Genomic DNA, 25,371 nt, shown 5'->3' on the forward strand with positions numbered 1-25,371 from the left:
AATTCACTCCAAAACATCCTGTTATCTCTGCCATTATTTTGTATAGGGAGTTTCTCAGTAGCCTAAGACATTTTTTTTTTTTTTACTCTAAATATCTTCATGAAATCCTTCGAATACGGTCTTGTTTATCTTTATGCTGTTTATTTGCATGGAGGTTGTGCGGCTGTCGCTGCAGGAAATCCTCTTCCAGATCCACACCAGTATCCACTGTGACTTTTAATATTCTATGAACTGGGAGTGTCCTCCTCCTAATTTATGCTTATTATGCAGGAGAGCTGTTCACGAAGATGGCAGGGTAAATAAGAGAGAAATAGCGATGTATAAAGTTGTTCCTTATTTTTTTACAAGATTCACTTTAACTGCTTTGATTTACCTGCCGTGGTTTTACCTGCTGTGTGGAAGAGTCATAACCCACACCCCACTACTCTTTCTCTCCCCTCCTCTATCTGCAGTGCATTTCTGTGCGCAAATGTCTACGCACGTTTCATGGCTCCCAAAGACAAAGAAAAACAGTCATTAGTCTGTGATACAGCTCCGCATCCCTCTTTTAAATATCCAAACTCTCAAGAAACGACCTTAATTCATTTTTAGAGTTTTCTCAGCAGTCTGAGCGGCTTTTGTAGATCCAGATTACGCAGAGAAACGCGGTCATCAGGGGCGCACAGGTGGGAGCGCTCTCCAAGGTGCCAACAGATCTGTCTGCGCAGCTCCACCGCGCTGTTCTACCGGCACTTTGGACACAACTGGACTCAAATCCACTGCTCAGCTCAAACCAACCATCCGTTTGTTGTGGCCCGGGATCGTTCTGCGGTGTTCGATTATTGTAGGGAGAATGGATTTGTATGCACAGTAGTCTTGGGAGGAGAGGAGGGACATGGGCGGGGCTGAGGCGCCTCTCACTTCCCCTCCACGCTTAGCGGGGCAGCAGGGCTGGAGAGACCTCCGGGGAGCACAGTCGCCAGTCCAGCACGGAGACCCGCCTGGCCAAAAAACCGCGCCTCACACTTGCCAGGATTGCCAAATATTCCTGAAAAATATACCTGCTATTTATGGCATGTGGCTTGTAACTTTACTCCTGTTGTACTCTCTCCAAGAAGGTAAGAGAAAAATAAATTATGGAATTATTCTTCATCATGTACACTGACTGCTAGAGTCTTTCTGTTTTTAAGTTGAATGAAAAGTGATAATTAATCGAAATGACTGCATGTGGTGCTGTGTATGGTGTATGTCGCTGCTGCTTTGATCTTTCATTGCATGTCTTGTAATGGAGAATTGCTTGAAAATGATTCTTTAAATTAAAATGTAGAAACGCATTGGAGCTGAACAGGTAGAAAACCATTAAAGTTTAGGTATAAAGTGATTTATTTGGAATGTTTTGAGGTTTTTATGTGGTGGCCCGTGCTGCCTCAGATGGTGCTGATAGCACGGATTGTTTTCGCATTACCAACTCCAGTTATGAATATGTAAAATGGCTGAATAGGGAGAATGAGGTGCAAATACAGAGGGAGGGTGAGAGAGAAATGAAAACATGTACCGGCCTGCAATTATGTCAAATTTTCACCAATTTGATATCAAATTTCATCAAAATGTGTCACTCCTGTAAAGTTTTGCGGAGGATTCTTTTGATTTTTTGTTATCTCGAAGCTCTCATTGTGTAGCTTTTGCTAATTGCAGATGTTATTTATGCACTATATTTAGCACAAGCGCTCCATTCTATTTTTTTTTTTTTTAGGGTTTAATCCACTTTCTTTTAGAAGCAAAATTGTTTCCATTTAAAAAATGATGTTAATTAACAGGGCCCTTTTTTTTCGTCGGCCTTATTAGTCTAATGGCCCTGCACCTAAAAGGCCATAATTGGTGCATTCACATCTCTCCTCCGTAGCCTATTTAATTCATTTGCTCTCTTCAGTTTTTCTTCTAGTTAAATTGTATTTGTAGATTTTAAAGGCGCTCTATTTGTTTAAAAGGATTCGTTATTCCTTCTTGTTCTGTATGTGCAGTAAATCCCTGACCCTATTGCAAAGTTGATCTTGTGCTATTACAGTGCATTATAATAATCCTGTGCAAATCTGCGTCGAAAATAACAGAAGTTCAACACTGTCTCCACATGACAACATTTTATAGGCCGTTCTGTAGCCTGCTGCCTGCATGGAGCCATGTTTACATGTTGTTTTGTTCTTATTAGCACAGCCCTCGATGTGTTAATTCATTTATGAAAAAGTCTGGGATGTGGTGTGACTGGAAACAGAAAATTGGCTGATATTATGCTAATGCGTTGATTTAAAAAAAGGCCATAAAGTCTGTTTGCCATTTTAACTTCTGTCGTTTTCTCACTTGGATTGACCTTTTTTCTTAATGTATTTGCAAATCTAAATCACATATTGGCTCCATCTGTGTTGCATGTCGTTGCTGTTTATGTTGTGTTTCACCCACTTCATGTGTCAGTTATTCAATATTGACAAAAAGCAATAATTCAAAGTGAAGTCTGTGATTTCTCAGCCTCTCCGGGAATCACATTGATATACGCAAATTTATTTTACCAAATGAGAAACTTCAGGGGCGTGGGTGCGCATTATAGACTTGCCCGGTCATGTTCCTCTAATAGCGCACCTGGACCCCATGGACGTGGTCGCGTGTGTGCCAGCGCGTGCGTCACGGCTCATGTTTGTCTCTGTGTGTGTGTGTGTGTGTGTGTGTGTGTGTGTGTGTGTGCGCGTGTGTGTGGGCGCGCGCGGAGGAGGGGTAAGTGACGGGGGACACCCCTCCTGGTTTGGTTCTTAAATGGTTTGTGTGTCTGTGCGTGTGTGTCTGTATTTTTGTTATTTCTTCAACAAATAAAAATATTGATTATCTTCTATTAATTGAATTTACAAATCTCCTAAAATATTGGTTAGTTACATCAAAATCGAAGAATAATTTTAAAAAGTGTCTGTAATTTCAGCCAAAGAGGCATGTTCAGGGTGTGAGGTAATTAACAGATATTCAGCAAAAATGCTTGAGGGGCAGCTGACCAATTAGTGCACAATGCCTCTAATTTTTTTAGTCATTTCAGATATTCACCCAATTAAAGATGATTCATTTTGAATTTTTACTGGTAATTTGAGGTTTTCTTCATTTGAAATCCATTCACTGTTTTTTTAAATTGATTATTAATCTTTTTGACTTAAAGGCCTCCTGTAGGCCTATTTTGATCTTAACATTATAAAATAAAATAAAAATGAATGAAATGATATTCTTTTTTAACAGTATATCTTGCATTTTAAACTGTGGTGTGAAGAGCATTTAGATCCTTCACCTTGCACACTCCTCTCCACTGCTCATCCACATATAGAAATATGCAAACCACCCCCTTCCTCCCAGTCCAATTCCCTGCTGTTGCCTCTGCAAGGCTGCACAATTAAAACTGCAATCTGAGCTACAGTCACCTCTCAATGACAGAGGGCTGCCAATCAACAGGGCACAGGCCTACTTTTATAGCAGCTCAGACCTGCATGGCAGCATGTCCTGCAGAAACACCCATCATAAAAAAGGGGATTATAAATAAGACACCTAGCCCAAAGAGTGATTTTTGCTGCAACTGGTCATTTCAACAAATTTATTTCATGAATCTGAATCTTTTAAATCAAACGAGAGGAATCTGCTCCAAAAACAATTAGGTAAAGTCTCATTAAAAGGCCGTTGCTGGATTTTTTTTTGTCTCTGATCTACCCCTTAATCTCTAAAATTCCACAGACAATTTAAAATAACGACAAATGCAAGTTATGCTTCACAAATTAAAAATGAGAAAATATCTGCAGTCAAATTTGGATCCCTGTTGTTGCCAAATGGTGGGTAAAGCTGCTGAAATAAGACTGTCAGCAGGGAAATGCAGCTCATTTCACTTCGCAACTCGCCAATAGGATGTCTCAGCTCTGTCACCAGCATCCCTGCAATCCTATTCGTCCTTAAATCTATTTCACAACCAAACAAGATTACAAATGAGAACGGTTCTTTCAAAACCACAAAAAAAAAGATGCAAATTAACACAATCCACTGTAAGAAATGTTTGTCTTCTCAGTAAGAACTCTGTGTTACACCACCCTGATGCTAAATTAAACCAGACCTCCTTCTAAATTTGATTGGATGCTGGAGCTGAACATTTTTAGGCGGAAGGAGGGTGCGTTCAGCAAATGTCAAATCTCTGAAGCAAGTAGTTGTTTTTGTTGGATCTCTCTCTCTCTCTCTCTCCCCCCCTCTCTCTCTCTTTCTCTCTCCATCCATCCTCTCTTCTTCCCTTCATTGCTTCCTCTCGCACTAACTCCCCTCCCTCTCTCTCCCTCATCACTAGGCAGAATTAAAGGTTGGGGGAGGGGCTCTTTATGCAGACTGTGCTGGGACTTGTGATCCACAGATTTGATATTCACATTAAGAGAGAAACAGGCTGCTTTGATGTGCGGGGGTAGCAGGTCCCGGGGGACTGCTGAAGTAGCACACTTTTTTTTTTTACTGACACAGCACAGGCCGGGGGGTGGGAATGGGGGGGGGGTGGGGTGGGGTGTTGGTGTTAGGTGGGTGGGGAGCAGATTGTTGGGGACAGGGTGTACAGAAAGACAGTAGGTGAGGAGCGTTGATACCCCTGTGCTTATTAGTTAACCCAGACAAACCCCCTTTCTACATCTCCACCTTCTTACACAAGACCAGTGAGGATAATCCATAGGTTTACACCTTTCTTTTCCCCCCAGCCCCCCCAACATTCAACCAATATTCAATTTACACCCGTTCTTTCAGCACATCTCCTCCTTGTTTTATGTTTCCACAAACACTTTCAGTCCTCAAAGTTACAACTTTCTGTTATGGAAACACCTGAAGGGTGAGAGATATGAGGAGCAGACACAGGGGATACAGATTGACTCCTACTCAAGTAAAAAAAAAAGGGGGAGAGGTTTCTGACTTCCCCCACATGGCTGACAATCAGGCCTTGTTCACATCGAGTCTGACCCAACTTTCGACCTTTAGCACACAGGTTTTCTTTCTGTCACTGCATCCTATCAGAGATCAGAGGTGCTACCAACATGATTGTCTTCTGACACTATAGAATTAAGTTTCGGTGCACCAATGAAAACATCGATCTCACATCATAATCGATCGGCTCCCCCAAACTAGTTAAAGTATTATTATCTATGATGATTAATAAATGAACAGTGAAGTGTGAGAAAATAATTTAAACATCGTCAAAGCAAGCACGCAAGAGTGTTTTTTCACCAACCGGGTATATGTTTTTATTTATGTTTTCGGACATATTTATTAATTCATTTTCTTAAATAATTTTCAAACAAAATAAAAAAAAGAAAATGAGATATTATTGACATTTTTGGATATTTGTTCATTTCAATTTGTACACTCTTCATATTTTTGTTGATCAAACTGGTAGCAAAGTCATACTTGGTGTTGGCTAATATTCAAATCTGTGTAACAATGTTTGTTTCCAGACTGAAGGGTATCAGAACATCTATGATGAATTGTGGTGAAAATGGGGTGCAGGTACGGTGGTACCCCATTTCCGCGGCCTCAGTTCGACTCAGAACCTCATCCCTGCACTGCATGCCATCCCCGACTCTCCTCCTCTAAACTTCCTGCCTCTGTCCACTTTTCTATCAAAAAAGGCAAAAGGCCAAACATTATCTCAAATTGAGATAAGAATTTAAAAAAATGTCTTGTCAGATGAAGAAATAGAAAGACGGAATAAGAGATGAAGTACATGTCGAGGTATTGTGTCTCTGCTGAGGCACAAGGAGATTTGGGTGCAAGAATGTGTGTGTGTGTGGAGGGTTCTAGGTTTGTTTACCTCCTCATCACAATACAGTCCTGAGCGTTGTGTGTGTGTGTGTGTGTGTGTGTGTGTGTGTGTTTGCGCGCACACTCGCATCCTGAGCAGGAGGCGTAGATCAGCTGCATTATGCATGATGAAACCTTGCATAGGTTATGACTTGTGCCTCTCTCACATACATATTCATGCGTGGCTCTCTGGCAGGATGTATAAAACAGTGGCTGCGGCTCTGACAGACGAAGCTTTGGCTCCAGCACCTCTAAGTGAGGGCTGCGTTCCTCTCTGCTGTGTCTGAGCGGGGATGATGAAGCCTCCTGGGTGCAGGTGAAGAGCTGCAGCTTCAACACATGGAGCTCGCACATGCACAGCTGTGGTCAGTATGAAGCGGAGTGTCTACACACTGCTGGATGTTTGTGGTCAGAAGAAAAGATACAACATGTGGCGGAGATAGAATTATCTCAAGATGTTTTAAACACGAACAGGCCTCATTGATATGATAAAAGGGAAATCAGACTTGAGCTAAGTTGAAATTAGGAACATTAATCAGATAGAAGACCTCATTTTGCACTTAAAAAAAACATGTAATTGATTATATATTACTAATTCCTACAATTTAGGAGTTTGAACGATTAACGCGGTATTGATACTGATGCAGGGTGAAACTTCAGGTGTGTTGTAACAAGGGATGAACTATATATGTGCGGTGCGTATATATGGGCGGTTATGGCTCAGGTGGTTGTCGGTTGTCTCTGCAGCAACATGCCCGAAGTGCCTTGGGCAAGAAACTTAACTCCGAATTGCTCTGCTGCTTCGTCAGCGACATATGCATGTGCATGAATGGGATAAGTTACTTCTGATGATCACCTCTGCCATCAGTGCAAATTGGTGTGAATGGGTAGGTGTGGTATGCAGTGTAGAAGTGCTTTGAGGAGTCAGAAGACTAGAAAAGCGCTATACAAGCCCAAGTCTATTTAATATTCAATTTATATATTTATTTGATGCTGAATCATTATTCAGAATCATTTTTCAGCATCACATTATTCTAGATCCATCATAGTGAGATAATAACAGAACTATTGATCATGATATTTAACTAGCGAAAAATAACCTTTAAAATGATTACCAGTAATAGTTTCTATCATGTGTTGAACTTGGAGGGATAAGAATACCAACTGTTACCTGCCTAATCCTCACAAAAGTGGCTGTTGTACAGTAAGCTAGTTCAGGAGTTCAATGGTTAAATAATGATTTGACAGAGTTTAGAGTACTGAATCTATAATAAATGTTTTCTACGGTGTTTCACTCTCCAGTCTTATGATGCCTATCATGTAAAGTTTAAAAAAAAAATGTTATCAGGTTGACATTAGTGTGCATCAATATGCAGAACAAAAAACGATCAGGTAAATTGTGGTTACATTATCATGAATCAAGACCTAATATATTTTGTTTTCCTAATCTTGGTGGAAGAATACCTGAGCTGTTATATGAGTCTGCCTGTTCTGAACCAGTAGAGGTGATACTGGCTGAGTTAGATGAGGTACGTATGAGGTGGTGAAAGGTGATTTATTTGACAGAGTTAACATGATGAATATGTCGAACAGCCGTTAGTTAGACTGACTGTGTTAAAAGAAAATCAATTTAATCTTTCACATGGGACTAAGGTAACTTGTTTTTTGTTTTTTTTTACGTGTATCTGACCGAGAATTTAAATCAGTAAATAAAATGGAATTTCAATAAAATGTCAATAATTGTGGGGAAAAAATAATTTTTCAAAGTCCATTTAAAGTTTTTAGATTTTGTGACCAACAACAGCCCCAAACCCAAAGATATTCCGTTTATTTTGATACCAAATATAGAAACAGGAATTCTCTATATTTAACGGCCACAATCATAATTTCCTGATTTAATCGATTTAGCAATTATCAACAGATTTTTTTTTTTCTGTCGATCAAAAAAATCCATTAGTCAACTAATCGTAGCAGCTCTGCTTTGACGTTGGTATTCAGCTCAAATACATGTTCACAGTACAGTCTCTGTTGGTTACCTTCTGTTGGTTCATGTTGGATGTTTCAGGTATGCACAGGTGGATTGTGATGTTGGGACTGTTGGTTTCAAATGGAGTGGAAACTCCACCTGCCCAGCACAAACCAGACTGTGCCAACTGAGTGCTGGAGCATTACTTGTGTGAAACACTAATGTGCCAAACATAACCAAACAGCAGATTTTATAACTGATTTAGACACAATTTATACCAAATTTGGTAGTTAACACACTTGAATTTACAGAACTCTAATGCTGCCGTCTCTTTCTTTTTTCACTTTGAAGCTTTAAAACATATTTATCTTATTCAGCAGCGTATATCTCATTACAGCTTCCTGTGACAGACTCCGTGGTTTGGTTTCTAAATTTAGATTCTTCAGTGGGTCATTGTTGACGGGTTAAACTGTCCCGTAGTTTTTTATTTAGTCACAGCTTTCAAGTGCCAGCGCCACCATAGCAACCCACTCTGTCTCCTCCCAGTGTGACTGAGCGCTGAGAGCTGCTTTTGGAGTGAGTGAGTGTGTGTGTGTGTGAGAGAGAGAGAGAGAGAGAGAGAGAGAGTTAGAGTGTGTGTGTGTGTGTGTTTGTGTGTCATGTGTTGGCTCGCCTGGTTTTGACAGGCTCTGAGTGGTGGGAGTTTGCTCTGATCCCCTTTCTATTCCACTTCCCGCTCCATCAGTAGCCGTCCTCCCCTCACCCCCCCCCAGTGCCCTGGCCCCCCAGGCCATATAATCTCCTGTATGAGAGGTTCTCCTGCCGCCCAGCCCCCCCTGGCCTCATGCTCTCAGGGTGACCCCCTCACTCCTCCACTTTAGTCCTGTCCCCCCATTGGGAGATTATAGATATTGCAATCTTTAATATGGGCTTTATGCTCAGGGGCCATTATCAGTAATCTGCAGAGGGGAGGGAGTCTGACCTGGTTTTTGCAGCCCACCACTGGACTGCCAGACACATTTTCATATACCATTTATAACATTGTCCCCAGATTTATCAATCTCTAGTCTAAGGATCTTTGAGAAGAAGCAGGAATTATGAGCAAACATTCCTGGATGAACAAAAACAGTATCTAGGTCTTTATTCGATATGGGGCTGGTGCTTAGCGCAACATAATACTTTATACTGTTTATGTTGAAGATTGATTCTGTTCAGGTTTTTTTGTTAATGTTTCTCCACATCACACAGGGCTTTAAGACATGCCTTAGTAAAAACACAAACAAAGTCCACTTGCATTGGACAATTTTAACTTTCACTTTCACTTCTCCAGCAAGTCTCTTTTATCTCAATGTCACGGTGCTTCTCTGCAACAACCTTCAAAATCACTGTTTACACTTACACACGCGCACACACACGCACACGCACACACACGCACACGCACGCACACACACACACACACACAAAATCAATCATCACAATCACATAATCAATCTTAGAATTGAAACTTGTATTAGGAGATATCGTCGATGTCTGTGTCACAGCAGACATTTTTTTTGTTTCTCTTTAAAGTGAGCGCAAACTAAAATATGGTAATTGTAGTTTATCACATGAGAATTTGTAACTTTCTGTTTTATGTTCATGATTATCATTAGAAAAAATCTTATAGTCACAGAAAACATGCAATTTGGTGGAGCACAACCGCTTGAGTCAAGTTTATAGGGCATATTGCTAGCGCTTTACGCTATTTACTGACATTTAATAGACCAAAATATAAGGGAGTAATAATTACTTTGTATAATAATATGTACTTTGTTTACTAGGGGTAGAAAAAGAGGGAACTGACATGCAGGAAAGACTGGGAAATGATGTTCCAGTTTGGACCCGACCCCATAGCCCCCAAATAGGAACACAATAGCTTCATATGGGGCACTACCTAACTTATTTTCTAAATTCTTAAAGGCCAATGTTTTTGGCCTTTAAGCATTTATTGGATAGGACATCTTAAGAGAGACAGGAAATGTAGGGTGGAGAGAGTTGGGGATGACATGCACCAAAGGGCCAAAGTGGAATTTGAACCCTCGGCCGCTTGGACGAGGACCTTAGCCTATGGGGCTTGCAAAATATAAACTAGGCTGTCCGGAGCCCCAAACCTTATTTTCTTTTACCCAGATTCTTAAGTGGTCTGCTCCCCTTCTTTTTCACCCAGACCACAGTTTATGAATGATTACAAATACATACAGATACAGAATAAAACCTCAAGTACCACCTGGAAGATTTTTGCTCCATAATAAAATCATAATTATAAATTATTATTCCAAAATGGTTTAATTGGAGGCAGATTACTACATCAAAAGTGGGTTATCAATTGTTTCAAATTCAAATGGTTGTTTTCATCCATTTGAAGTTACATATTTTGACAGTCAACAAGCTGTATTTTAAAAGAAGAATAACCAATTGGTTTATTTTCTTTATAGTAAATATACACAGTACCCTGAGTGCTCATTTGATCTCTTTTCAATCAAAATCCTTTGTCTTAGTGTTAGTGTTTTAATCCTTCAGGAGGTTTTACTTTCTGTGCTGAACCGAACATTACCAGGGACTGTATGTGGGGGAAGATGTGTATCAGATGATATAATTTAGAGTCAGTTGTGGCATCCACATCTGTCGATCAGCATTGTCCCCCACCCCCCATGATTCATCTTTCTTATCTAATCTTTCTTATAAAGACCCCAAATTTTAAAGACCCCACCCCCCTCCTCCTCCTCCTCTCATTCCTTTCTCTGCTGGTACTGTATGTGTTTAATCTGAGTGCCAATGAAGAACATCTCTGTGTATCTAAGTGTGTGCTTGTGAGTGTGTGCGTGCCCTGTGTGTGTGTGTGTTAAATATGTAAGGAGATTAAATCGACTTAAATCTCTGCGTCTGGCATAGAAATTCCAATCACATAACCTATCTGTGTGCTCCTCTCTCTGTGCACACACACTGTACAGAGGTAACAGGCTCCGCCCTTCCTTCCCTCCACCTCCCCTCCACCTAAACCATCACAGGCTTTAGCCCAAATCCCTGGCTTTCTGGATCACATGACTTATGTTTGCAGCTGGACATTTGACATACATTTGTTATGATTATTTTGCTACACATTTGAAGGACATTCCTGCTTTGTCCATTTTTGTATCCATTAAAATGATGCCGATTGCTTTGAATCAGCAACAGTGGACTCATGTTAGCTTACGTTCATCCCTTTGTGTGTTTACAAGGCTCATCTCTGCCCTCTCACCTCCTAAATGATGTTGTGTCGTCCTTTTTTTTTGCCCCTGCAGTACACAGTGAGGATGTGGGCTCTACCAGGCTGTACTTTGTGAACGCCTCCCTGCAGAGGGTAACCTACTCCAGCTCGGTGGGGGTGTCCCTGCCCTGTCCTGCAGGGGGCACCCCCAGTGCCATACTGCGCTGGTACCTGGCCACCGGCGACGACATCTACGACGTGCCCCACATCCGCCATGTGCACGCAAATGGCACCCTGCAGCTGTACCCCTTCTCGCCCTCTGCCTACAACAGCTACATCCACGACAACGACTACTTCTGCACCGCCGAGAACCAGGCCGGCAAGATCCGTAGCCCCAACATCCGCATCAAAGCTGGTGAGAATAATGTGGGGAATTAAAAGGAAAAATTTGGGAAAGAAAACACAAGTGGTGGAGTTAAAGGTCAACTCCAAACATGACACAAGAGGGAATTCAGAAAAAAAAAAAAAACAGTCATGACAGAATAAAGTAGAGCAGATGTGATTGGCAGCTGCAAAAAGCCTTAACCACGCACACAATCACCTGCCCCAAAATAGCCCGCCTCGACCTGAACACAGATTGACCTAGAACACAGTCTGCAGAGAGAACATCTGCATCACATACTACAGTCGGACTCGGACCGCACTCACACCTATCTGACTGAGCTGTGGATGAACCACTGCACTTTGTACCCACATAACCCCATCAGCTCCATCTACAACAGTGTACCACCTGGTGGGAAGAAAAGCCAAAGGACCAGCCCCTACAAGACTTAGAATTCAGTTGTAACTAGAATGTAATTTTTATGACCAAAAAGAGATTAGGAGGAAAAAGAGTTATTATATAATTCAGGCCTCATCAACACGTTTGATAAGGGCCGTATAATAAAGAGGATCAGGAACTTGCAACTTCTTCTATCATTTATAATACGTTTGAAAAGCTTTAGAAGGTGTGAAAAGTAAATCAAGACTGCAATGATTTTTGTTTTTTTCGGTTTCAGCCACCTTCTAACCTTAAACAGGGATTTTAATAAATCATATTTTGAATCGTTAATTTTCAATTCAATTGCTTAATTTTCAGAAACACAACATTAGACCAGCAACCAGTAACATTTGATTTAAAATGAAAGTAAATGAAAGTATTAAAGCTGGGGTTCAAATCCACCCAGTGGCTCTTTTCCCACATGTCATACCCCATTCTCTCTCGTGTCCCAATTTCCAACTCTATCCACTGTCCTGGCTCTCCACTAAAGGCCCCCAAAGCCCCAAAATACAGCGAAAAAAAAACAAAAACATAATTATTTGAACAGTTTATCAATCAAATATATCACTTTCAACTTAAGATAATTTGATTACATATTACAAGACTTTAACATGTGATTTTAAAATTCATACACATTTTTTAAGCTTTTTAAAGCTTCTTGTTAAGGATAAAGATTTCACTAATAAAGCCAAATTTTGTTGGTATTCTATTTTCGGAGCGTTTGACCAGAAGCTGCCTTTGTTCCCATCATATTTCATTTCTCTCCTGCTCCTCTTCCCTTGTTCTTCAAACTGCTCTCTTGTGCCAGACTAAATATAGCCACAGCACACTTGTTTAATTATGTCTCATTAACAAAACTAATTGGTGCTTCCCATTGATTGGAGCATGTGAGGCTGCTTTAATAAGAGAGACCTTGTCTAAAGTAAAACTGTGCATCTGGGGGTTTCAGCTCTGTAGAAGCAGAAACATGAGAATTAGAGACAGTTCTATCAAACCGCAGCTAGAACAAAGCTACATCTGAATGATAGTTACTCTGCATCTATTGTCCCCTCCTCCTTCTTTCCATCATTCATTCAGGCCAGTCAGTCCCTCCCCCTTCCCTCCTGCCGTCAACATCTGTTTTCATATTCTGCCTCCCAACACCGACCTGAACTAATACTCATATTAATTCTAATACTAATACTAGCGCCAAGTTGAGGATTTGAGCCAGGACCCTGAGCTGCATGCCAGCCGGTTGCTGCCTTCATTCCCACATGACCCTAAAGCCCGGCCTCAGGAGGCGAGGGATTAGCAGGAAGCAAACATCCTGCAGCCAGCGGCCTCTGTCGGGCTCTAAGGCACAGGTTACAATAGGACAGGGCGCTTTATTTTGGAGGGTCAGACTAGTGGCCATGTTGTTGAACTTGCCCTTCCACTGAGCAATAATTTAATCTAGTTTGAATCACTTTTTCTGCATCCTGCGAACAACAGTTTTTAAGAAAAATTCCCATCAGTGTTGCTTCACTCTGATCTGTTTTTTCTCCTCAAGTGTTCAAAGAAGATGCAAATTTCCATGCAAGTGTTCCCCTCCTGCAGCACGAATGTATGCACGCTGTCATCACGTCTGTTACCAGGGAAGGGATTCCGAACCAGTTTCTTAGCAACCTTCGGATACGTCCTAGCTTTCATGTGATTTTTGCTAATGAGTCCCCGCTCATTGAACAGAGTGTATAATAATGCATGAACCTGCATAAACTGAAGCACCAATAACCCTTCAGCTCTGGTGTGTCCTCGTGAAGTTCTGCACAAAAACAGATCAGTGTTACATGGTGATGTCATGCCAAAGCTGGAAAATAATTTCCATGATTATCCTGCTTAATGGCGGCTCGCGCCATTTATGGTGAAAGCAGAGGCAGGATTAGAGGAGTTCAAACAATACACGAGAGTGGGACAGTCTTTCTGATGAATTAGTGTGGAGTGCTGGGGTAATTGATGAAAGGCTGTTTTTGCTCTGGAGTGTTAATGTGTTTGTATTTGATGATGTAAACATGAGTAGGTTATGGTTTTTGTCCAGAAACAGGACTAAAGCTGAATATGATTAAAAGGCCCGAGATATGAGATCACCATGGTGTTGTCAACACAGACGATGGATGATATTCCGTATTGAAAATCAATTTATTTGAAAAAAAAAAAAAAAAAAACATTATTCGAAAAAACCTTCTCCAACAAAATTGTTAAAATCAACAAACACCTAATATTCAGTGGTAAGTAGAATTGTTCTGAAACCTGGTATCTGGTGATACTGGTTTTTGTGTCAACCTCTGATAATCCACCAGAAAGAACTGCAGTGTGGTGCTTTGAGAGGGTGCAATGTTCGCAAGAAGTTAGCAAAATGTTTTCAATCACGGTTATTTTCACCGATTTGATTTAAATTGTTTTGCTGCAGTAGAACGGGGCACTGGAACAGTAAGTTAGTAGGGGGAAGACAAAATGGCAACGGAACGTTTCTAGCGGTTAGGAAAATATCCTGACATTTCTGTTTCCTAATTATCAGTTTTCAGGGAGCCCTACACGGTGCGGGTGGCAGACCAGCGCTCCATGCGGGGCAATGTAGCCGTGTTCAAGTGCCTCATCCCTGTTGCCGTGCAGGAGTACGTCAGTGTCGTGTCCTGGGAGAGAGATACCGTGTCCATCGTCCCAGGTAAGGCATCGTCTGAGGAATTTGGTTTATTCAGGGGTAGATATGGTTGTGTCATTTCAAAGGATTCAAGTAGGTCTGTGTGTGTGTGTGTGTGTTTATGCATCTGTGTGTTTGCGTGTTTGTGTATTTGTGTTTGTTTATGTGTGATTGTATGTGTGTGCGTTGATGCACCGCTGTGCTCCATGTTTGACCGAACTCTTAACTCGTGTCTTCTGTCTGCTCACTGTTCTGGATCACTGCTCTGGTCCTCCTCCCTCCTGTCCTCTTCTTCTTCCTCTTGTCTCAGTCGCTTCCCTCTCCGCAATCACTAGTTTTCAATTCTATCACATACAATCCCCCCACGTCAATTATTGTGATTGACACGGCATTACGCAGGCTCTCTTCCATGTGGTGTTACTACTGCTCAGTTTCTCCTCATCAGATCTATTTCTGTCCTCTCCCTGCTTGTCTCAGCGCCGTGTCCTTGAAGAACAGGGCCACAATTAGAGACACAGGATGTCAATAGGACTGAGACCCTACATTCATCTTCATTAACCTCATTTGTGTTCGTGAGTGTGTATGTGCAAGAGAAAGAAAGCCAAATGCAGTGTTCAGCCTTTCTGTCTTTTCGTCAGTCTTTTACATGATTATGTTATTTGATTATATACTGTGCAATGCATGTTTGAAATGTCTGCATCATTATTTCATGGTTGCAATAACAAAGCAGCAGAGAGGGATGGGCTATACAGTAAAGGAGGAAAATGAGCCAAAAGAGGAGAATCAAGGAGGGTAGTAGGGCAAGAACGGCCTCAGGTCCTGGCAGATGGTGTTTTATATTATATGTATGCAAAACACATAGACACAGTGTCACAAACACACATGCACCAAGCTCTCAGTAATTCACTATTTTATACATTCTGGTTTGATCCTGTTGTTTTTGAAGTGCTGAAGTGTTTTTAGGTTTTTTTGTAGTTAGCAACCTAGTAAAAGTTGCAATAATTAATTATTTTTTTGTTGGAAAAACCGGAACATGTCAGCACAAGTAATTCTCACAAGTTCTCCTCTGCGTGGCTCACTCACTCACTCTTTACACGGTTGGCCACAAACACAACATGGCTTCCTGTGATTTCTGTGCCTCTGTTTTGCCTTATCCTCTGTGTGTATATTTATGCTTCTTTATATACATAGTTTTTGCTGTGTACGGCATGAGGCGACTGTGTGTAATTAGGGGTATATAGGTCAGTTGATGAGCAGTGAGTGTGAAGATCAGATGTTGAACATGATGAGCTGCTCGCTGAACTCAGCCGCTTGTTTTCCTACTACAAAAAAAAAAACACAACATGGACTCGTGCGTTAATGTTCAACCTTGACCTCAAAATTCTGCCCTCATCAGCCAATCAAAACGGGCGCTTATCTGATAAACAAACACACTTTCAAAATCCTCTGCAGAATGATTTATAATCTGAGCATGGTAAAAGCAATCAAAGCATTCATAACCATTTACATAAATGGCCTTAACAGACATGATGAAAATGTGAAAATTAAAATTGATTTTGTGACTGAGCACTCTCTGCCTGTGAAGATGTGGGTGGTCGCTTGTCTTTGCCTGTCATCGCTTTGCCTGTCATCGCAGCTTGAAAAACACAGCAGGAAGGGCAGGAGGTTGATTATGACAGAGTAAATCTATACATACTTGTTTCTCTTTAAATAAGTAACAGTCAGTGTTTTCTGACATCCGTGTTTTCTGTTCAGGGTCATGAAAGGTTACAGGTCATCCCACAATGCACCAAGGTGTCAGAGAAAACTTGGACTGTTTCACGATTGCACGGGATTGCATGGAAATTAATTGAACTTTGTTTCTTGTATTTTGTTAAATCTCTACTGATCTGATTTTGTGGTCACATCCTCTCTGGCTGGGAAGTTTTTTTTTGAGTTATACAAATAAACAGGGACATTGTCTGCTGGCATCCACTGCAAACAAGCCAAAGAGCTCAACTGCCACTGACAATTTCTTTGAATTTTAAAGATTTTGTTGGGCCCATTGCAACAAAAGGGAAAATATCTGTTTAGTTTCCTGCAATGCCTTTTTAGCTGCAAACATCAGCACAAGGAAAAAGTGCCATAAAGCTTCATGCACTGTCCATTTAGATGTAGAGACAGCCTGTTGTTTCTGTTTTAATCTTCAAATTTACTTTGACATCCTTTCGAAGTATTTTTTGACTGATTGATATCTTTATATGTTTCATTGTGATAAAAAAGAGGACACACTATTAATCCAAAAATAACAATTAAAAAGTAACAAAAAAAAAGTTTAAACTGCAATATGCAACAAAAAGCAAAGCTTGTTCCCAAGAGAGATTTAACATCTGCTTATCAACACTGATATTATATACATACAAATATTGACAATTGCAGTTGTTCTTAAACTCAAATATCCACCAGTGGCAATAGCAATGATAAAATGTAACAAGCTATCACATCCTTTCCTCTTCTTAACACCAGTCAACAATGTTTTTGTTTGTAAAATTCCTCAGCGATTCACCTGAGGTTGTCCCTCCTGATTCTGACAATCTGTATGTGAAGGGGTTTCAAATAAGAACATGAATTTTAAATTGTCCACTTCATCTTCTTTTTAAACCTGTTCCTTTGCACGGAGGAGTCATTGTCTGCGCTGATCAGTAACACAATCACATACCGGAGTGAAGGTTGAGTTGATGACATAACACAACGCAGCCGTGCCCTCTGCACCCCAACAGGTTCTATTTTGTCAAACACACACGTTCCCCATCTGGAGCCGTGTGTGTTTATGTGTGTATAAGTAAGTGTGAGTGTGTGAGTGGAGTTTGTGTGTGTGTGTGTGTGTGTGTGTGTGTGTGTGTGTGTGTGTGTGTGTGTGTCATGTCCCACTTTTCTGTCCAGCCTGGACAGTGAGGGGGTTTAGGAGGGGAGGGGTGCTTGCAGACTGACCTATTTCCCTCTCACTTCCCTGTCCCGTAAACCATCCCTGTAGTTAAGCTTTGTGTGCATGTTTTTGTGCATGTGTTTGTGACCCTCATGAGACAATGGAGACTAGTCTGAGCGGGGATCTGAAGGAGAAGAGCTGGAGCGCAGACAGAGGGATGGAGGGTTTGTAGATTGGAATAAAAACAACAACAGTGGGACGCAGAGAGGGTTCAGCCTTCAGATCGAAGCCGTCAGTTTTACCAGCAGAAAGTTAATGAGAGGCTCCTGTGAACAGAGACCCGACCAGCAGATGGCTGTGGCCACATGGTGGTCCACAGAAGATGCCCAAGCATGCTCCAACTCATCCTCCTGCCACACAGTTTGCTCCTGTTTGTGTATTTGCACAGTGATTTGATACACATGGAATTAGAACCAGTGCTGAGAGGCAAAAAAGGAAAGGAAATGAATCCACAAACTTCCATTTTCTCCAGCTCCCTGTGGGTCAATTATACCAAATACAGATGATGTTTTGCATGCTGCTAAACAATTGATTTACTGAATCTTTTACACACGCTGCAACTTTAAGATAATTATGAGAGAAAATGTGCATTCGATGAGTGTGTTGGGTCTAACCCTTCATGTGTAAACACTGAGTTAACAGTCTTTAATGTGAACTTGAGTCCTAAAGGGCGACACCGGGTGGTGAGGTCACTTACAGGCTACATTACAGATCAATCATCTGCCCCCTGGGGTCCCTGCTGGAAGTCAGGCAGTTCAACCTGACACAACAATACACACACACACACACATATGTCATGCACACTTGAACAGTATAGAGGTTAATTTGGGAACACATGGAAAAGTATACTTAAGTCTAGTGGGATAAGCATGCTGAAGGAGATGAACTATGACAATAAGTGTACAAAGTGACATATTTTAATGAAGAATAGAGCAGACTACCTTAAAGATATGCAACACATTTTTTCTGTAATGATTGATTAATGTTAGCTATTTTCTTAATTTAATTTCAATTAATCTTCAGTGGAAAGACAAGAAAACTGTGAAAAATGCAGGCTGTAATCTCCTGCAGCCCAAAGTGATGTCATCAATCCCATTTTATTTTTTCCCAACTGACAGTCCAAAATGGAAATATATTGTTTTTAAGGTTATAATTCCAAAAATATCTAAATTAAACCTGAAGTTGATTTATTGAATTTACATTTTTACTTGATAAATAACAAAATGGTCAAATAGATTAACTTTGTAATTTGTCCAATGACCAACTGTTTAACTGTTAATTAGTATATGTTGCAAATTTAGTCACAACCTGTGCATTATTAGTGCATATTTACATATTTAATTATATTACTATTAAAAAATGAAAGGTCTAAAGCCAATAGCAATATTCAGCTTCTTTGAGGTGTTTATAATAAAGTGATGTCCATAATGCAAGTTCAGTTTAATGTACCAACCACTGCATAGTTAAAAACACATCATGGGTTAAATGTACCCGCCTATTTATTTGGGGATTAGAAAAGAAGATCTACATGTGTGAGTATAGATCCAATATGTTTATGACACTTCTCATACACGAGTTTATCCTAATACACACATGCACGTCCAGCAGGGTTTCCTCTCAGTAATTAAAGCAGGGTGTCATAAGGGCTGCACACACACACACATACACAGACTGGTGCATGGAGGAGAGAGGTGACAAAGGCAGCAAGACGTCATGGAGAGCAGCGGTGTGTTAGGACACAATGAGTGTGTTTGTAAATCTATGCTTGTGCACTCTGAGCAGGAATACATTAATAGATACACTTGTCTGGGGCACCGCAGACTCATGTAAACACTAGTCCGATACACACACACACGGGCATCTACAAAGTACAAATGCACAAGCCTGCCCTCTACACACATTCACACCAAAAGAACACAATAAAGCCATTTCAGATTTGTCATGGAGCTGCCTGAATGTGGAGCTCTCATTAAACATTAACTCAGGATACATTAAGGCTCTGCTCTGCTCCCGCTGCTGTGTGATGCCTGTCTTGTTGTTGTGTTTTGGTCCGGCCTGGGTGTAGCAGGACGTGTGTGACAGAGGAGGGCAGGGAGCACGTGGCGTCCCCAGGGCTCATGGGACACAACCCATCGACTCGCCCTTGTCATTCGCCCAACCTCTCAACAAGTCTCACACTATCCCTCCCTCACCTTCCCCCCCCCATCATCTATCCCACATGCCAAGCAGCGGATCGCCCAGGTTAGCAGAGGACATTAAAAACGTCATGCAAATGAAGGTGTAATAAACTTGCAAACATGTGGCAATGGCAGCAGCACTTAAAATGACGAGCCTCATGCAACATTTCTCAATGGAAATTGCAAAAAAAAAAAAATAACCGTTTTATTTTTAACCTTTAAAATCCAGTTTCCATGCAGCTAAATCAGCCAAACCCTTGTTTATGGTTTATTCACCTCCATCTCTTTAACTCTGGTTATATTTCTGCCCCTCTCACTTTTGCCCCTCTCTTCTAAGAGCTGGGCAGGAGCAGATGGGGTGCTGGCGGCCATCTTTTACTCAGTTAGGTTGAGTAGGCACGTGGGTGGGTGTGTAAATTAGCACAAACAAGTGCGTGTGTGTGTGTGTTTGCGTGAAACGGGCACAATAGGCATAATTATCTCTGCTTGAGAGGCCCTGTTGGGGGGTGGCTTGCGTGGAGAGGCGGAGTTCAACAATGGCTCAACCACGGGCTTTGTGTGTACAGAGCAAAGGGCTGACAAGTGTTGCCTATTATTGACTATTTACACACTACTACACACCCGCTCACGTGCACACAAGACAGGAATGTACACACACTCTGCACACGCCATTGCCATCACCACCGCTTTCCTTTGATGCCTTTTTTCCTCTTTGTGTATCCATCAAACACACACACACACACACACACACACACACACACACACACACACAGATGAAGTGTGAGCATGTCTGCAGTGCATCGGTGTATCAGTTTCAATCAGTGTAAGAGGGAGGGATGGGAAAGGCCCTGCAAGCACATCACTCTGACACAAATCTGGCTGCTCTCTCGGCCTTCAAGCCCGGCTGTGTCAGGATACAACTCAGTGACAGAGACTTTAAGAAGTCACTTCTCATAATCTGGCTTTAAAGATAATTACTAAACTGGGGTCTTTCCAAAACAAATGTCTGCTTTGGTATTGTATTGATTATGTTATGGGCTATGGTTATAGGTTATGAAGTGCTTGCTGAGATTGGAGGGGAAAAAAACAATTCTACTTCTACAAAGTCTTTCAGGAGAAATCTTCTTTTAAAAGGCAGAGTTGTAGTAAATGGGTAAAATACATTGTTTTGGTTCATTAATTTTAAAAAAAAGAAACTTTTCACTTGTTTGTCACTTTGTAACTTAGTTAAGAAAATAAATGTTTATCATTATTAATGTATCAGTATAATCTGGTCATCATCAGCAGTTCGAAAGTCTAACGGTAATCTTAGATTTGATCAACACTACAACTTAAAGTGTGAGTACATGTGAGTACAGTTAACTTGTAGTTTAAAGGCACAAATCACAAATACCTTCATGTTATGATATGAGATGTAAAATGATAGGACATTTGCTTAAATCACAAAGATTGTCACTAAACTGAAAATGACTTTATTTCATCCATGCAGGGCCTGCAAATGACAATATCGCACTTTTGAATATGTTCTGTTTTTACTCTGTATAATTGAAATTCAATCATTGAAGATTTGTGGAAGGACACATATCAATGTATTGTTACACCCCGGCCAAAGTACCAACACTGCTGTTCTCCTACTGACCAAGAGGCACTACGGTGAAATCTCACCAAAAGTTCAACTAATCAGCCAACAGCTTGTAATCTCTCACTGTCAAACTATAAGACATGGGTGGGGTTCATTTTGATCAGTTCTGTGTGATCCTAGTCTAGATCTCAGGTCTGATCATCAGGTCCTGCTCCTGAGTGATTACCACGTTGTCATTTCTGTGATTATTATATTCATTAATTCAGTCAACAAGAATCCTTAAATAAATCCCAGTAGCCGGCTCTGTAAAGGATAAGTGTTAATCTGCACTTGTAACCACATCCAGAGTTGATCAGTAAAGTGAAAGCAGCAAGGCTTGTGTCAAGGCTTAGAGTTAAAGAGTTGGAAGGTTTATGTGGCCTGGATTGTGTTAAGAAATAGGATTTGAGTAAAGAGGTTTTACCTCTTTCCCCCTGCTTTCTTCCACTCTTTTGTTTAGGCTAGCAAAGAGGGATTAGTGTGAAAGGCTTTACTTAGAAATGGTATTTAAGGAAATGCTTATTTGGTGCAGAAAGTAACGGGGCCCAAGAAGTTTGCTGCTGTCGTTTTATCATTGTGGACTGCAGCGATTTTCTCTTTATAATATGGTCCTGAAATATTCCTCTAAATTCATGGGTTTTTAGAAACTAAGTTTAATCTATTACATCACAGTGTAATGATATTTTAAAAAGAATATTGGCGTTTAAGTATGGGGTTAATAAACACTTCAAACTGAGAGTAAATGCCAAAACTCTGTATTTCTTATCAAGCCGAACATAAATGTTATTCCAGAACAGAGTGATAGATTTCAGTGCGTCTGTGAGAGCATGCACTGTGAGGAGACATGATCAGGGATCAAATGGGATTCCTGGTGGTCATCCAAGTGCCATGTTCCTACATGACCTCTCAATCAGACCTATTGATCCGCCGCACTATTAGCTGTCCAAACACACATTAAGGCCAGATCAACATGGCAGGCTGTGATCGACTGCCGTGGACGAGAAGGTGAGGGGAGGTGAACGCATCAGAAAGCTGCTCCGAGGTTAATGTGATGGAAAATTTCTGAGGGAAAGGAAGGTTGTGCTGTTGTTTGTGGATTAGTATGTACATAGTAAATGTCATGTGTATGCAAGTCAATAATTTAGCGTGAGTTGTTTGCTCCCTCTGTTTCTCTACAGTAAAAATCTGTTAAGACTTCCGTCAACAGTTCAGCACATTGTTTACAACAGGGATGATACAGAGCAAGCAGCATCACTGACACCTTAGTGGATGAATAACATACAGAAATGAAGGGTCAGTTTGATTCTTTAATATCTATATTTAAGTGTACTTTTACATTTTTATTAATGACCTGCGGATCGCCTCACTCGCTCTTTCATTAGACATGTATGTTCAATGGGAAACATAATGGTGATTATCTATCACAAAGGCCTACAGAACTGTTTGTACACTTGGTTCTGAGACACTGTAGGTTATGGGGATGGAGGCATGGTAAACAATGCAACAATTATTAAGTCAATTATAAAGACAGAAAAAAAAGCATCTTGTCCAAGATCTTTAAATGACTTGTTTACTCAAATCAACAATCCAATACGGTAAGACTGTAGTACCCTATAAAACCAGGAAATCCTATTGATCAACTGATACTTTCAGCTTCATTCCCAACATGGACTGGTAGGATGCTTTTCAATGGGCTAATGCAAAGTCAGAGAATCAATCTCACTTACAGTCAGTTCAGAGTCTCCGATTCAGCTGAACTGCACAACTCAACACAGGTCAAACATGCAATCTGTACACAGAAAGGTATGAGGAGTTCAGCTGAGTTTGTTTGTGAGGTAAAAAACGAAAAATCTTTATAGTAACCTTGTTAATGATGGCACCTTAGGCACTAGAGTCTGAACTGAGCTATAGATTAAAAATAAGTACTTGGGAAAAGGATAACCAGTTCTTCTTCGGGTTTGGCAGATGGGGTTCAGAATTTAAGTACATTAATAGAAGTCATGCCATTAACTCAAACTTTAATGAACATCTGTGAATACCTGTTAGTTTGAAGATTTAGCATACAGAATGTGATCTCTGTCATTTTTATTCCATAAATGATTGAATATTAAACTGTATATAGTGGTTAAAAGAGCTCCATTTGGCTTGCCTCACTATTAGAATACTTCCTATGTTCATGTATCAGTAATATTCATCTTAAAACATTAAGCACAAACTTTTCTGAAGTTTTTTTACTGAATGATTTAAACTTGTAACAAAGTAGTTCGACATTGTGCTATATCTACTTCTTCTTCTTCTTCTTCAGTAAAGGACCTTCTTTGACTTCTACACTTCACCCACTGGACATAACTGTTTCACGTCACATCTTTCATTCATTGATTACTTCCTGTAAGGTTTAACAGACAATTGTACGCAACAGCCATGTATATGACATGTTATATAATAATACATCATAACATTTGGTACTCTAATTATTCAACATTATTTGTTGAGCTGTTAGGGATTCCAACTCTAGTTCCTTTCTAGTGTCTGGTGTGTGTGTGTGTGTGTGTGTGTGTGTGTGTGTGTGTGTGTGTGTGTGTGTGTGTGTGTGTGTGTGTGTGTGTGTGTGTGTGTGTGTGTGTGTGTGTGTGTGTGTGTGTGTGTGTGTGTGTGTGTGTGTGTGTGTGTGTAGTAGTAGTTATGCTCTCTCTCTCTCTCTCTCTCTCTGTGCTGGGCTGTGACTCTCCTCTGCCACCAGCACTCTAATGGGGAGGGACCGGGCAGCTCACTCAGTGCCGCTAATGCAGCTCACTGCCCCGGGCCATGGGCTAAGCTGGAGTACACCACATCTCACACACACACAATATGGCAGACACACAACATACATCCAACTCTGTCTTGAATGTGTTGCTGTACCAAAACAAGGTGGAGGGGTGGCTCTGGATTTTGACTTTGACTGTGTGACATTTATTTTGAAAGGACAGAGTCTCTTCAGTGTTCAGACTTATAAGTGTCCATGTTATTATCAGTTCAATAAGAGTTCTATGAGTTTGGACCATGGTGGCAAGCTTCTGTATAGTGCTGTGTATAGGGATGTGTGTGTGTGTGTGTGTGTGTGTGTGTGCATAAGTGTGTATATGTGGTTTCTCTCTCGGGACTCTCATTATCACTGCTGTCCCAGATGTCACCAAGCACATGAAACACACGTCATGAATAATGGAGTCCTATTTCTACATTTTTCCCCATTTCTCTCTCCTATCCTCCCACCCTTTTCTCCTCCATCCTTCTTTCCCTCTGATGCCTCTACTGATGCTTAATCTCCTGCGCGCTGCCTCGTTCTGAGATGGTCCATTTAGCTTTATGTAGCGTCGTCAGCGTGTCTGGTTTGGGTGGGTTTATAGTGGGGAACATGGCGTCTCTGCGCCACTGCGTTGAGTTATATCTATGCAGACGACGACACCGTTTTTGCGTAAGCTCTGTTTTATGGCTGTGCCCTGACTGCCCATTCAGCCTCTCGATACACCCCCCCACAAACCCCTGCACAGTGTCCCCTCCCCCCCAGTGTTTACTGTTTAAAGTCACACAGGGCAAATTGGGACAATGCAGTCAAGTGAAGCAGAAGAGACGTGGTCCAATCGCACTGTAAACCGGACCCTGCTCAGTCTGTCTGCTCTGTCTCATTACTCTTTTCCCTGAGACTCCACCTTTGTTTGTTTGCTCCTCACCTCTGCTCCTCTCAACTTTTTTCAACATCCTCAATGCTCACGTTGAGCCGCCGTACAACACAAGGGTCAAGGCAGGGAGAAAACATGATTGAAAGTTGAGGTAAGCAGTCAGAATTGGTTAGAAAAGAGCACAGCAGTTAGGATTAGACAGCCAAGCGTGGCTTTTTAATGAAAACATGACAGAGCTGTAGCTTCTTCGACGTCTTGCATCCCGTCCCCCTTCTTGCAGAAAAAAATGAGCGAGAAGGGGGGGGGGGGGGGGGGGGGGGAGAGAGAAAGAATGCTGAGAGCTGAGATTCAGATATTGCTCATGCAGCGTTAGCCTTAACTGGCAGCGTGGCCCGTGCTCAGTCTGAACACTTTCCTCGTGTTAACAAAGTCTCTTTTATGGAGGAGATGCAGCGGGGGCGGGCCAGCAT

At 41.2% G+C, this 25,371-nt stretch overlaps 1 protein-coding gene across 2 annotated transcripts in view; it reads left to right on the forward strand.

Annotated features, from left to right (window-relative positions):
* Positions 1–836: 836 nt before the first annotated feature.
* LOC109981462 (cell adhesion molecule DSCAML1) overlaps positions 837–25,371 on the forward strand; it is a 56,220-nt gene continuing 31,685 nt past the window's right edge. Inside the window, exons 1-3 of one of the 2 annotated variants that reach the window (XM_065962693.1) lie at positions 837–1,097; positions 11,101–11,421; positions 14,360–14,506. In XM_065962693.1, coding sequence (XP_065818765.1) covers positions 875–1,097; positions 11,101–11,421; positions 14,360–14,506 — 691 coding nt within the window. In that variant the 5' untranslated portion in view covers positions 837–874. The remainder of the gene's footprint in view (positions 1,098–11,100; positions 11,422–14,359; positions 14,507–25,371) is intronic. The other variant, XM_020630261.2, reaches the window with a different exon arrangement.

The sequence above is a fragment of the Labrus bergylta genome, chromosome 14 (genome assembly GCF_963930695.1).
Source record: "Labrus bergylta chromosome 14, fLabBer1.1, whole genome shotgun sequence".
Classification (NCBI taxonomy): Eukaryota; Metazoa; Chordata; class Actinopteri; order Labriformes; family Labridae; genus Labrus; species Labrus bergylta.